Source organism: Antechinus flavipes, chromosome 5, assembly GCF_016432865.1.
Source record: "Antechinus flavipes isolate AdamAnt ecotype Samford, QLD, Australia chromosome 5, AdamAnt_v2, whole genome shotgun sequence".
Classification (NCBI taxonomy): domain Eukaryota; kingdom Metazoa; phylum Chordata; class Mammalia; order Dasyuromorphia; family Dasyuridae; genus Antechinus; species Antechinus flavipes.
This window is the reverse complement of record NC_067402.1, coordinates 199,199,643-199,215,147: the sequence shown is the minus strand read 5'-3', so window position 1 is coordinate 199,215,147 and position 15,505 is coordinate 199,199,643. Positions and strand designations below refer to the sequence as shown.

The following is a 15,505-nucleotide window of genomic DNA, read 5'->3' as shown; positions in this document are numbered from 1 at the left end:
TGTCCAAGGCTCTTTTTAACCTGGGCTGCAGAGTGAGACACAAAACACAAAGAGACAGTCCACAATAGATATGGTCAAAGGACATTAACAGGTAATCTTCAAAGGAAGAAATACAATCAATAGCCATTTGAAAAATATTGCAAATCACTAATAGTGAGAAAAATGTGAAAGAACTCTTGGGAAAGCTGACAAAAAAAGGAAAATGATCAATCTTAGAGGGGCTACCGAAAAAAGGGAACATTCCGGGCCTCCTAGTGGAGTTAAGAGTTGTTACAGCTATTCTAGAAAGCAATTTGGAACTCTGCCACTCAAATTACTCAATTGTTTATGCCCTTTGACCCAGTGATACCACTACTAAATCAACAAAAGAGGAAAGAGACCCCTATATACAAAAATATTTATAGTAGCTTTTTTTTTTAGTAGCAAAAAATTGGAAACTAAATGGGGTGGTCCTCAACTAGAGTATAGTTGACCAAATTATGGTCTATGAATATAATAGGATATAATTATCCCCTGAGAAATAATATTTTGCTTGATTATACATATATTTACAAAAGTTTTGTTTCTTTTATTTTACAACAAGGAAGAAGTGGAAGATTTTTTTTTTTTTTTTGCTAATTTAAAAAGCAACTCTTTTCCTTGAATACCTCCAGTGACAAGGAACCATTACTTTTCAGAAAGCTCTAATTATTACAAAGTTTCTGACAGTGCCTGCATCTGCCAACTTCTACCCACTACCCCAGGGACCAAAATATTCTAATTCTTCTTCCACATGACAACTGTCATTTGCCTAATTCTGGACACTATGTTCCTCTTACTGGAACCTAAGATCCTGTTGGCTTTTTTTGGCTGCCATTACACTTGACTAATTAAACTGGCAACATACTAACAACTCCAGATATCTGGATAACTTTAGATGTCTAATGACTTCAAATCTATAACCTTATGAACCACTGTCCAGTAATTCCTGTCCTGTCATCTACTTGTGGAGGTGATTTTTTAAAAAGAGGAATAAATAAAAAATAAGTGATTTAAGTTGTGTTTTAGGTATAATGCTAAGCTCAGGGGAAATGAATACATTCCCTGCTTTAGAAGAACATATTCTGATATGGGAACAGGACACACCTAAGTCAGGGAAATCAAAGGGAAAGTGAGTGAGCCATACATAGGGGTAGAGGGGAGGAAGCAATGAAATTAGGTCTCTGGCAGCATAGTATGACCTAGATCAGAAGGACAAGTCTGGGCTAGACACGAAGGATTCTTACCAGTTAAAACCTGATGATGCAAAGGCAGGGTTTCCTCCTGGAAAGGAGCTGGAGCCAGATAATGACCGGAGAGCTCTTTATTCCCTATAAAATGGTATTATCTACGTATTTGAGGGAACTGGCCTTTAACCAATGTATTATCATGTCAACATCTCTCCCTTCACATGCACACAAAAACATGCCATCTACCCCTTTATACAGTGATTGAGAAAAATATTAAACAGCACAGGGCCAAGCACAGATCACTAAAGACCCCCCCCCCCCCCTTTCCACTTGCTCACTGGATCTATTTTTCCCATGGAATCTTTCACCCACTTATGAATCTACTATTGTCTAGCCACATCTCCACCTTATTCACAAGAACATGAAAGACATTGTCAAAGGCTTTGTTGAATTCTAAGTAAATTATATTGATGTCTTTCTTTTGCTTTACTACTATGGAAGCCCATCCAAAAAAAGAAAATAAAATTAGCCTGCCATGACTGCTTCTTGATAAGTCCAAGTTGACTTTCTGGGATCACTACTTCCTTTCCCAGGGTTCACTGCTTTCTTTTGTAGGGTTCACTAACCATTTAAACTCTTTTAGGATTTTGCCAAAAATCCCAAGTCAAGTTCTCTGACCTAGTTTGTAGACTCCTTTTCCCTTCTTGTTTTTGAAAACTGGGACAAAATTTGCTCTTCTTTGGTCCTGGGAGACTTTTTCCCACAATCTTTCAAAGATCACGGCTAGTGATCCTATCTGCCAGTTCTTTTAGCACGGTGGCAAATAATTTGTTTGAGTCTGATGACCTTGAATTTCTTAAGGACATTTAGGTGGCATCTTAGTATTTCCCCAAGTGCCCTTTTAAATGTCTATTAGTTAGTTATGCTCTTTATTTTTTTTCCATCTAAGTGGAAAAGCTCTATCTTTTTTTATTGTCTATTATTATTGCATATATTCAAATTCCCTTCCCCAAGAAGGAGACATTTCTTAAAACAATCCCAGATCTCATTAGCTGATTCATACATAGTCCACTTATCCAAGTTAGGATTTATATTTATGGGGCATCATGGTACAAGGCATTGAACACTGGCCTGGGTCAAGAAGAATTCAAATATTATCTTAGGTACTTATTAGAAGAGGCAACCATCTAGACACTTCTCTTAGACTTCCATTTCCTCAAATGTAAAATTAGAATTATGAAAAGACCCAGCTCACAGGGTTGGAGTAAGGATCCAATTGGGTAATATATATAAAACACTCTGAAAACATTAGGATGGTATATGAAATATAGTCATTATTTCGTATCCCAATGTTATCTTTTAAGATTTGGCCTATAGTTCTTGCTTATTAGGATTGTTTTTGGTTTTTTGCATTCTGTCATCTAATCAACATTAAGAGCTTCTGGTTTTATGTAATCTACAAATCTGATATTATAGTATCTATGATTTCAAGTCACCCATAAAATGTTTAACGGCACATGGCCAGACATCTGGAGAATCAACTCTTCTGCAAACTTTCTTGTTTACCACCTCTTTGGGTTCAACCAACCAGCTCCAAGACCTCATCACCTCATGGGGAAGAACTTGTTTGAAAATCTTCAATGGCTCCCACTGCCCATAAGATACCACTTAAAACGAGTAGTGTGAGTAGTGAGCTTAGCACTCAATCTCTTCCCAAGATCCTGACTACTCCTTCAACTCTAGCTTAATAAATCCATCAGTTCACACTCAAAAGCTTTTCAGGGTGTTCTCCCCTCCTCGTCTAAAAATTCCTCTCTTCCAAAGCCCTGAAATATTGATGGCAGGATTAGCTCTCTGCTTCACATATTCAGGAAGAGGATAAAGTTTGTACTACTATCCATAAGATGGGACTAAAAGGCAGAATTATATTATTTTGGCCCAAATGTTATACAATTTTAAGTTGTTATTATTCCATTAGGTAGCTGGGTAGTGCCACCCAAGTCAGGAAGACCTAACTTCAAATCTGGCTTCAAAACTGTGCTAGTTGTATGATCCTGGGCAAGTCACTTTATCTTCTCTGTGCCTCAGTTTCCTCAACTGCAAAATGGAGTTGACAGTAGTACCTAACTCCCAGGATGGTTGTGAGGATCATATAAAATAATTTTTGTAAATCATCTGGCACATAGAAAACCTTAAATGTTATTAATTGTATTCCTTAATGACATTAAAAACCTGAGAGCTAAATACATTAACTCAACCTTGTAATAACAGTAAATAAATAAATCATATAAATAATATGATAATAAATAATTAGCTGACCCTAATATGCAGAAGGACTGTAAGGTGGGTGATATTATCTCAGCTTTACAGAGAAAACTGAGGTTCAAAGAGGTTAAGGGACATGACAATGGTCACCCCAATTAACTTGTCAGGGGTCAAAGGTATTAGAGTCAAGAAAATAGTAACAACAACAATAGCGATTTGATATGATTTTTGCAAAGCACTGATGTATTAAACTGTGTTTAAGGGGCCAGCTAGGTAATACTGAGTACTGGGCCTAGAGTCAGGAACACCTGGAGTTCCAATCAGTGCCTTAACTAACTGTGAAGCACTAGGCAAGTCAACTAACTTGTCTGCCTCAGTTTCTTCATCTGTAAAATGAAGATGTTAACAGCACTTGCCTCCCAGTTCTTTTATATATACTATGTCAAGGAACATTTGTAAAGAGTTTCACACAGTGCTTGGCACTTAGTGCTATTTAAATGCTTATTCCCTTTCCTGCAAACCACTTAAATCACCCTTTGTAATTCCCAAACTCATTTCCTATCACAAAGCCAAAAATTTTTATCAGAATGTGAGGGTAACTGATTTATGATGGTGAGGATTTCCTTTTATTTTTTTCCCCTCCCAAGAAATTGCTTATAACAAGATTAGTTATCCTGAATAGAGTTCAATACTAAAAATGATTTTAAAGAGTGTTTTTTTAAAAGTATTTATTTAAATGATTGTTGGGCCAACTCACTACTTTAGGATCTTTAGGTGGAGCTTGGAAAGTTTTCACAGGGGGTGGAATAAATGACTAGTTTTAACATACAAGAAAGGGGTTTAGAAAAGCTTTAAGAGAAGCAAGAATGAGAAAGGGAATGAAAAATCAATTCTGCAACAGGCCAACACAAAATCAACAACGTGGTAGGATAGACCAAATTAAAATTCCTTAACTATAGCAACAGGTGGAATTTTTTTTTAATCACCTTTTCTCATTACAAAAAGCGTATGCCTTCAAACAAAGAACTCCAGAACACAAATTACAGAATTGTCCCCCTACCTAAAAGAATCCCCTACCACAATCTTGTAGGGAGAAAGAAAGATACAATAAGGGGGAGGGGGAATTTGTCAAGGGAATAGATCTGTTAATTTAACAAGATTTCTGTCAAGCAAACCAATTGTCCTCTAGAGTCATTGTTACTGAAACAATGAAGACCCAGGAAAGGGGCACCCATTAAAAGAAACAGACCTAGTGAAAGAATATACTTTGCAGTCAATGAGATTGTTTAACAGCATTCTCTACTGTAAGGAAGAGTTTCTAGGCAGTATTGTTCTCATTCACAGTCATCACTGGGGGGGAAGGGAAGAGACTTAAAAGGTTCAACAAAACTCTGGCCAATTTAAGCCTCAGTTATAGTTGCAGCCCTGATTTTCAAAGTTATGTTCCTCTATCACTTATCTTGCTTTTATTTCTAGAAACCACAAATCACAGAGTATTAGATTCGATTCTAGGCCAGTTCCTTCATTTGTATATGAGGAAACTGAGGTCCAAAGACATCTACGGTCACCTCCTGACACTTAAGAACTAGTGGAGGGGATCATAAAAGCTATGAAGACCCAAGAAGCAAGAGTTATGGAACAATTATTCAGTATTTGACCCTAGTGGATTTGCATCACAGCAATATAGGGATACTAGCCAATTCACTTACAGCTACCATATAGTCTGAACCAGTCCCAATTTGAAAAAAATAACTAACAAGATGACTTGGTAAAAGGATGCCTTAATTTTGGATTTGGAAAATATGGTCACTATATGTATATGTATGTGCGTATATACATATACGTATATATACACACATGTGTATATATATATATAAATCACTATAGTCTGATATGTAGATCCACAAATTTTCTCTGACCTTCTTAGAACTAGGCAATTATCAAAGGAAACATAATAGCAATCATTAAAATGAAAAAGAAAGATGATCAAGATAATTCAAACCAAATCTAAGAATTTTTACCTTACCTCCAAAAGTTTTAGCTAAAAACTAGGAAAAGCTAATAAACTTTAAATTAAAAATTCAAATGGTATCTCAAGTAATTAAAAATGATACAAGAATTACAAATATTTTTGCTTGTGTGACTACAGCAACGAAGAAGATAAACTATACCAATAGAAAGGTTGTTGAGTCACTTCAGTTGTGATCCCATTTGGGGTTTTCTTGGCAAAGATAGTGGAGTAATTTGCCATTTCCTTCTCTAGCACATTTTATAGATAAAGAACTAAGGCAAACAAGATTACGTGACTTGCCCAGAATTGCAAAGCTAGTAAGTATCTGAGGACATTATTTGAACTCAAATTCTCCTCCTGATTCTAGGTTCAGCATTCTATTCACATTACACACCTATCCAGAAAGAAAAGAGAGACAAATACTATATTTTTTTCTTTATATAGCTATAGCTTTATAGACACATATAAATAGAAGAGATATTATGTCTATAATACATCTATGTGCACATGCCCATATCCCCCAAATATCTGATGTCCCATTAGCCATTTATATTGACAATCATTTGCTGCCTTAACAAACAGACTCCTCTAGCTCCCTCCAGATTATATGCTAGAAGTCAGCAAACATCTTTTCCCCCTCTTTCATTCCCCTCCTCCTCCCAGATAAGCACAATAAATGAAAGATAGAGAAAGAAGGCTGAGACCAGGAAGACAAAGAAAGAGATGACAAATTTAGTAAGTATCTATTTTAGATTACAGGAAAAAGGAGACGTGACCACAGAGACAAAAAAAAAAAAAAAAAAAAAGATGGAAGAAAAAAAAAGAAGAATCTTGAACCTGACACTCTTGGCAAATCCAAATAATAAGCATACTAATGAGCTTTATTATTAAATTAAAGAGACACCTTCTAGGTTCAACTTTTTTCTCTTCACATCAACTTGAAAATAAAAACTTCTGAATCCTCCCTCAAAGGATTTTGCCATCCTTCCCTTAATTACAGAATCAAAAAGGGAAATGTATTATATTTAAAGCATCAAAAAGAATGATTAGAGGGAAAAGTCATATAGGTTTTAAATCCTAACACTTGGACTACGCAAATAGTTTCAATTATTAAAACATATGTATGAATTTGATACATGCACCCCCAAATCCCCTTTGATTACTATCTCCTCCCTAGCCAAACTGTTCCCCAGGACAGACGAACCTTCAACTTATGTTCCACTGAACTTTTGACCTGGTCATAACTAAGGCCCTCCACAGTCCACTGCTATGCAATGCTCAAGACATTTGTAAAAAGGAGTTCAGGTCTTGTCAGGCAATGGCAACTGCAGAAGCCAGCATGGGAGCTGCTGTTCCATCCCCCTTTTCCCATAACAATGCACCAAGCTAGGCCTGATGGATGCACTTTTTAATCTGAATCCGCCAGCTTTGCATCTCCTTCACCATCACCACGACCTCCACCGTTACTGCCCCTTCACTAAAGACTTTTCCTGATTTAACTCTCCAGGGGGAAAAAAATTAACATGTTTCCCAGATTTCTGACATGTACATTTGTAGACAGTACACAGAGGCTTCACAGTTAAGGACAAGAAGCAAAAGGTGTGTCTTTAGGGGAAAAAAAAAAATCCCACCCTCCCTAGTAATATTAGGGGAAAAAATCAATCTCTTACCATAGGGAAAGAGAATTACTTAGACATACATCTAAATTGCTCATTTCCTATTACTTGGTCAGTCTATTATTACCAAATTCACTTAGTTCTAACACAAAATTCTAAGCCAAATTATAACTCAATTGGAGAAGTAAAAGATTGTTTTCCTAGTTCATGAAAAAAAGAATCTATACTTTTGGACTAGGTATTTTTGAAAGAGCAAAGCCGGATCATCTCCATAAACGAAAGGGAAAAGGGAAAACTGGAATATACAAGATTAACATCCCATGAAACAATGGCAAACTACAGGTCTAAGGAATTAAAATTTACTTCCAAGTCTCTTGACTCAACTATATCAGAAGCAAACAGCAAGTGAAATGAATGGAACATAATATTAGGAAAATGATATAAATAAAAGTACAGAAAAACTGAATCGAAGTCACGCTTTCAGGACATCTGAAACCATCAAAACAAAATCCAATTTATCTTTACTAGGGTTGGGGAACAATAAACACTTCTCCCTTTTGGACAAAAAAAATCCTACTTCCTTCAGACGGGCTCTTTTCAGAGTACAAGAGAAATTAACCCAAATGGCATTAGGAGAATAAAGTTTATTTGTATTGGTAAAAAGTTGGTCATTCTAAATTGAAAGACTTTTCCTTGAATATACAACACTAAGGAGGCTTCTTGAAATCTTAGTTGAGTATTTCAGCTCCTTCCTTTTGCAGTTGAGGAACTGGAACCTGCTCAGATCCCACTTTGAGTCGGAAGGGCAAGTCATGTCAGCAGACAGGAATGCAGCACTAGGCGGAAGTCATAAAGATCTGAGTTCAAATCCAGATTCAGTCATTTCCTGGCTGCATGTATCTCAGTTTCCTCCACAATAAAATTGGGATAGTAATACCTCCTCCCTCTAAACGTAGCAGTTAGAAACAAATGAGGTAACAATGGTAAGGCACTTAACTGCAGAGGCCCAGGTAATGCCCAGGGCAGCATTTCCCAACTCAATACTACCTCGAAAATTTAACCCCACAATCAAGATCTACAAACAAATAAAAAGAAATTATGCATTCTTGCCCTTCACACCTGAGACAATGCTAAGTCTTTTCTAAAAACCTGAAGCTCCATCTTTACCCTCCAAATACTTTTATAATACTTCTCACTTCCAGAAGAATATACCCTGGAGGTCCAACTCTGAGTCTCATAAGGACAATTGTTTGAATGTAAGCAAGTTGTATTTTCAGCTCTCAGAGACTACTTTCCAGAAAATTAAGCAAGACCAAATTTAACCTCAGCTGTGAAGTAAGCCAGATGCAAATGTGGGCCTCCAGAGGTGAAAGGGTAGGGCATTGCCCCTTTTATCATTGTAAATAAGGGCCCCTTGGAAGCTTCACACTGGTTGGTTAAAGACTCTCCTCTTTAAACATTTTACTATCAATAGGAAGGGGGAGGGGAATTCCCTTTTGGAGGGAGTTACATCACTGGAGAGCATTCTCCCCTTTCAAGATTTCACACTGCATAAGGGATTCCCCCTCCTCAGTAATTCACATCCTGTTCAAGGGCTTTTCCTTTATAGAGAATTATCACATCCTGTTTGATAGTCTTAGGTAGTTCCATTTGAACTCCTATTACAGTAATTCGTAGGGAAAATGACTTATCTTAAAATTATCAGGCCCAAAGTTACCACGAAGAGTTTAATAAAGCTACCCTGTAGTAATCTTAACATAATCATAGAAATCCGATGTTTTAAACTATAAAGTTACAGATGACCTAACTTAAGGCCTTAAGAGGAAATAAACTGCCAGAAACTCAAACCCTGGTATAGCTCTTGGCTCCCACAATACTGGAGTCAAATGGAAGCCAAGCTATTCAGGAGTCAATGACCAAGTCATAAAACTACAAAAATGAGAGGTAGATGGGACCCTCAGATCTCCAGTATCTAGTGAGCTGCAACCATGCAGAGACAAAGTATCAGGAGACCAATGTCCTCTGGTCTGCCTTACCTTAGTGTCGAGCACATTTTACTCAACTTTTTGAGTTTTGTTTTCCTCTTCTGTTTCTATCTTTAGCTCCCCCCCCCTCCCAAAAAAAACCTTTCTTATTTAAACTAAGCCCAAGTATTGCAGAGATTTATTACTTCTTATTCTTACTTGGTACTTTGGTGAAACCATGTGGCCACATGGGTTGGGGGGTCAAGAAACTTGAATCCCAGGCCCAAAGCCACTAATAACTAGTTCTATATCCTGAGGGTAAATCATTTAACCTCTTTTACACTTTAGTGTCTAATTTGCAAACTAGAATAATGATGTATGCCTATTTTGCTTCAGAGAGGCATTAAAATTATTTAAAGGTCTCTGAATGAATTTTAAAAATCATACAAATACTGGGGCTTAAAATATTACTAGGCCCTCAAGGGCATGGATTCGTCTTAATGTTTCTTTTTATATCTACTAGAGTTCCTGGCACCCCACTGGGGACATAATGGGTCCTCAATAAGTTCTTATTGAATAAAATCATCCCTCATCTTCCTACGTCTACCCCATTTAATACCTGTTCCCCTCAAAATAAAGAAAAAAACTGAACCCAAAGAATCCATAATACATTGGATAACCAGAACTTAAAAGACAATAAAAGGAAAAAAATATTCACCAAACCAGAATGATATAGGTACTATATAACAAGGATTCACAAACATCTTTTGAGGTAGAGTTAAGATGTGGAAATTTATAAATATGTGCACAATAATATACAACATCCTGGTATAGAGGTTTCATTTTACATTCATTTTTCCTTTCCTCATTATGACTTTATGTATATATTTGAATAGCCATTCCAGTATGCAGAAATGTATATGTATATAAATAACTTTTTAAAAAAAGAGAGACTTTAAGAAAAAAATTGTGTCATAAATCAGCAAGAAGCCAAAAATGATTTTCCCATCATATATGGCCAGATTAAAACCTGATTAGCTTTGCCATTTACCAGATTAAAAGGATTATCCATCCTGGTTGTAAATGTGAAACATTGCAAAATTGGTTTTAAAGTATAGGTGCAGAAGGAACATGATTTAACATAACACTTTCCTAATTAAGAATCTTTGACCCCATGATGTAGTGTAAGGTTTTTAGGTCCACCTATCCAGAGGGCTGATGACAAATTACCCCCTCCTCCAGCCCCCACTCTAGTCTCAGAGGATATCACTTTCTGGTGTTGAGTGCCATAAGGTCTAGCCCCTGTGGCCAAAAATGAAGGAAACCTTCCCCTAACTCAAAAAATGTTTCATCATGAAATCTTGTTTCCAGAGCTTCCTCAAAGATTGTGATGGTATCCAGCTGCAGCTCAATAATATGTAGCATTTCCAGAATTTCTTCCCCTCCCCTAGACAAGCAGGTGTACTGAACCCCACCTTCCTCTCCTCCTCCACTTCCCTCCCCCACAAAAAGGAAAATCAAAGATCTCTCAAAAGGACAATTAAGTCCCCTGGATTCAAATGCCAACTCTTCTTCCCATAAGCATAAGAATATAGTTAAATAAAGCAATATGCTAAGGGCCAGGAACTGAAGCTTGCTTTCCTCCACTGTGGCCTAAAAGTGTTCTAGAATTTTGCTCAAATTTAAAAAGTTTTACAAACTTTGAAATGATTGGTTTCTAACCAACTTCAACAAAATGCACAGGAAAAAAAAAACAACCACCATAGAACAGCGAATAAACAATTCAAAACCATCATGTTTCAGTGAAGACAAATATGGTTATCTCGGAGAATGTTTATTTACTAGTTCTCAAGCATCACGTGCATTTATGGTGCCTTAATAGATTGCTTCCAGTCTAGCATGTATTTCAGATGGCTATATTGTACTCCAGGAGACATTAAGAATACAATAATAATCTCAATTAGCCACACTTCACAGTATCACCTTAATTTATTTAGCCAGACTTTATTTTTTCATTTACATTGTGTCAACTGGATCTCAGACCCTTAAAATCTGAAGTCAGTTAATATATGGGAACCACAGGACTGACTAGAAAACAGATACATGCTCCAGGTTTTCCTTGGGTAGACTTCAATCACCTCAAGCAAAAATCACTGTTGTACTTATGAACAAGGTTACAAGTGTATTCACATAACATTTTCTCAATAGAAATGAAGTGCTACACATGTAACTTGGACATTAATCCAACTTGATGGACACTGGGCAGAAAGAGGATTCCGGAACATTATTATCTACGTTTAAAGATGGCATTATCACATAACCTGTGCAAACACAAGCACCTCCCACTACCGCCACCATTTTGAGGAGCAGGATTAATTCCCATCACTCATATTCAAGAAACTCACAAGAAACTAGCATAGGAGAATAACTTAAAATTTTCTTTACTCAACTTCCCCGCCCCCAAACTTTATAACCCCATTTCCCCCTTTTTTCTTTAAACATATCTGAAATTCTGGACCCGTCTAGAATTAATAAGAATGATAAATCCCACAACAGAGATTTCTTGTGAACTTCACTTTCAAAATTTGCAAACAAAAATTATAGGAGAAAGTGAAAAACTTAAATTATTACCTCCTCGTAAAGGCGGAAGAGGGGAAACCTCAGGTATACACGGTTTTAAGCAGCTTAAGAGCTGCAAAAACTCTAAAAGCCTTTGGCCCTGAGCAGTTTATCTGGACACATGCCTACTCTTCCCTTCCCCCCCACCACTATTTTTCTCATTTCATTAACTCTGGAAGAAGCACAAATTCCCACAGAGCATGGGACTCTGGCAGCCAAAATGCTATTAGGGAAAACTAAAAATAAAGTGAATGAAAAAAACTTAAAGCGTGCAGACACATTAAAGCCAAGCTGAGAACAGCCAGAAGTCATCTCTGTACTAGCAACAGATTCGAAAATCAAACACACACACACTCGACAATGTGCTTACAAGGGACGGTAATTATGATTTCTCCTTTAGATTCCAAAGCCGTGGCAAATGATTTGTAATTCACCGTAAAGTAGTCAACAGAGAACCTGACCGGCAAATATCGTTTCCACTAGCTTTGTTCAGAGACAAAAAGGAGAGGGGGGGGCTGGAGGAAGAGAGGAGGGTAATTCAAGCTGGCATCCTATCAAACATTTTACATCCCCTTCCAAAAAAGATGACGGGGGTGGGGGGGAGGGGGGAGGAAGGAGAATGCTGCACTCAGCGCTTACTCTTTTCTTCTAGTCACAAGAGTATCTGTCCCACTCCCCCTTTACTAGGACCGGGGTCTGTGCTGCATCCGCACAAAGCTCGGGACCACAAGCCCCATTAGCCCAGTCTTGCAAGATCTGCAAACCCCAGGGCGAATAATGGTGGCTAAGTTAACCTCCGGAGAGGCCAAGCGCTCCGACTCCAGAGGGCCACCCAGGGAAGGAGGAGAGGAGCGATGGAGCAGATCGAGAATAACGGAGGAGCAAACTTTCCAGTCCAAACCCCCAGCCCCCGAGCAACGCCAGCCCCAAGTTAAGCCTGCGCCGCCACTAAGAGTTACGCGCCTCCCGGAGGGTCGGAAAGCTGCGCCCCCCCTCCCCACACACACTACAGGAAAGCGGGGGGGGGGGGTCTCTTTGCAACACAACAAACCCCTCCCCCGCAGAGAAGCTTCAGTAACCCGGGGTCCGAGTTTAATCCCCCACTCCCTCCACTTCGCCCCCTCCCCTGCATCCCCCTCGAGCCAAGCCGAGGCAGCTGGCAGGCTGTTTCAATGGCATTGGGGACAGATCGCGCGCGCGCACACGCGCGAGTGTATATACACACACAGAGAGATGCCCTTTCTACACGGAGAACTCCTGGGAGATAAATACACACACACACAAGTGGAGACCCTCCCTCTTTCTGTGTCCCTTCTCCAAGAAGATCCCGGAGAGGCTCCTGAAGACCCAGCACCCACCCCCCCAACTCCATGAAGGCGGGCGCTCCCCCTCGGGTCCCGGACAGACTTCCCGGCCCCGGGTCCCAGCCGCTGCCACCAGGTAGTCCCCGCGCGGCGCTCCCCTCCCCCAGGACGTTCCCGGGACTCCTCCGGCGGGGCGGAGAGGAGGGGGAGCGAACGGCGGTGTCGCGCCCGCCCCCACGCCCCCGGCTCCGCCGGGACTCACCTCGATCTCGAAGTCGGGCAAACGGAAGGCGGTGCGAAAGAGGGAGCAGAAGTGCGCGATGGCCGGGACTTCCCACCAGGAGCGCAGCTCGCCCAGCCCCGCCGCGTCCTCGCCCGCGCCCTCCTCCGGGCACATCTCCCGGCCGCCGCCGCGGCGGCTCCTCGCTCCGCGCGTCCCTCGGCGACCCCCGCGCCGCCTGTTCTCGGGCTCCGGCGGCAGCTCCTCCCGAGGTGGCGGCGGCGGCTGCTGCTGGGACTGCTCCTCGACGTGGGCATCGGCCGGGGACGGGCGGCAGGGGCAGGGGGCCGCGGCTCTAAGGCCGGCGCAGCTCGGGCTGCGGCGGCGGCTGCTGCTGCTGCTGCTGTGGCTGGCGGCGGTGGCCCTGGCGTGGACCCATCCCGCGGCTCGGGCTGCTCCTACTGCCGCAGCCGCCGCTGCTGCCCCCAGTTCCATACAATATAATCATTACACCGCTGGGGAAAACAGATGGGGCTGGGGGGGAGGAGAGGAGACGGGAGGAGGAGGAGGAGGAGGAGGAGGGAGCCCGAGGGGGAGGACTGAGAGCCTGGGGGAGGGGCCGCACACGAGGAGGGGGCGGGGCTGCCCCTCACCACAACAACAACCTCCGCCCCCACCCCACCCCCGGCATCAGCCGGGACAGCCACATTGCGAAAGAAGGGGGAAGAGAGAGGACACTCGGGACCCCCGCGACAGAAAGGGGCAACTGAAGGAAAGAAGGACAAGCAGACGGGCTATAGACTCATCTTTTAGTCTTCATCCCAATATTCGGGGCGGAAAAACTTGGAGTTTTTAGGAGGGAAAAGCGAAGTAGAATTGTTGGCCCCCTCACTCGGCGTTAGTGGTCGCGTCCTTTTAAAGGGCCCTGGGGTGGTACTTTTTGGAGGGGGTATATCCGGAGGCATGCACATGTGGGCATTCAGTTATTATTCATGAAGACGATATGAGGGAGAACAAGTGGGATGCCCACCATCCTCTGAATCCCAGAAATAGTGAGCGGTTACCCAGCACCAGCTTTCTATCTGCCCTTTCTAGCTTTTGTAGCTTCCACCAGTTGCTGGGCTCCAGAAGGCATGCCCCTCAGTGGGTCTGGCTAATTTGGAGCTATGTTAGGACTGAGGCCAGAGTGCACTGGGTAGGGTGGGGGGAGGCACCAATCAGCGGCCTTTCATAAAGAGGGAATCCCCCCCTCCACTCCTACCCAGGGAATGGACACATGTGACTGCCCCGGAGAAGCCTAGTAATGGAGCACTGCTACCCCTGAACACCCCTCACTGTGAGAAAGCAGCCTGAAGGAGTGCACAATAAGGTTTGAGAAAACGGGGGGAGGGGAAAGCTGTATTTTAGGGAGTATCCTTTAGTGCGGGTATAGATCTGGAACACTTGGATGAGAGAACACAGATGTAGATGTAAGGAAAAAATTGTAAATGTTTTACAGATATTAGGTAATTAATTTACATTGATACAAAATGGATAAAAACATACCGCGAAAAGCCTGTTAAAAGTCTGCAACCATCGATCTAGCGAAACTCTTCTTAGAAGCACCAGAAGTTTTTAAAGATGTGTGGTGAGAGTTTCTCACTGCAACAAGTCTACAGCTAAATTTTACTTCAATTTTTCTTTAAATTTCGATGGGAACCTAAAGAGATCGTCAAGTCCAGGATTCTAGATAGTGAGACTCCATTCCAAAAAGACAATCGTCCACTCTTTCCCACAACGTTTCCAAAAAGGAGACTCATCGAACTCAAGTCAAATTCTTGAACAATCTTGGTCCCCATCAGGGAGGTACATACTGAGTTTAATTTTGACAATCCCTACTTTAAGAAGCTTAAAAGCTAAGATTGATAGGAATAAAAAATGTATCATCATTGTAGGAACATATAGTTATATTTTGACAGAAGAGGACAAATTTGAACTAGCCAGCTGCTTAAATTAAGCATCGCTTAGTTGTTAAGTGCAAACTGTTTAATTAGGTAATACACATGATTTCTTCCTTAAAAAAATAGTTGAGTTCTGTCCCAGAAATTTCTCCCCCATTGTAGTGATCCCTCATGGGATCCCTTAAGACGTCTTTAAACTTTCTCCCTTCTTTGCAGAAAACCTACACTAGAGTTTTGAGCTTTTCTTCAAATATTTCAAAAGATATATATTTTTAGTAGAAATAAGCTTTTGAAAGCAGGAATGCAGGAGTTTATATTTTGTTTTGTTTTTGCTGGGAAAGGTGAAGATGTATTGGAA

General features: G+C 40.8%; 1 protein-coding gene across 2 annotated transcripts in view; it reads right to left on the bottom strand.

Annotated features, from left to right (window-relative positions):
- Window positions 1-13,434, bottom strand: part of LOC127538159 (chromatin remodeling regulator CECR2) — a 136,412-nt gene extending 122,978 nt beyond the window's left edge. Inside the window, exon 1 of one of the 2 annotated variants that reach the window (XM_051961754.1) lies at window positions 13,250-13,434. In XM_051961754.1, coding sequence (XP_051817714.1) covers window positions 13,250-13,384 — 135 coding nt within the window. In that variant the 5' untranslated portion in view covers window positions 13,385-13,434. The remainder of the gene's footprint in view (window positions 1-13,249) is intronic. The other variant, XM_051961755.1, reaches the window with a different exon arrangement.
- Between the last annotated feature and the right edge of the window lie 2,071 nt (window positions 13,435-15,505).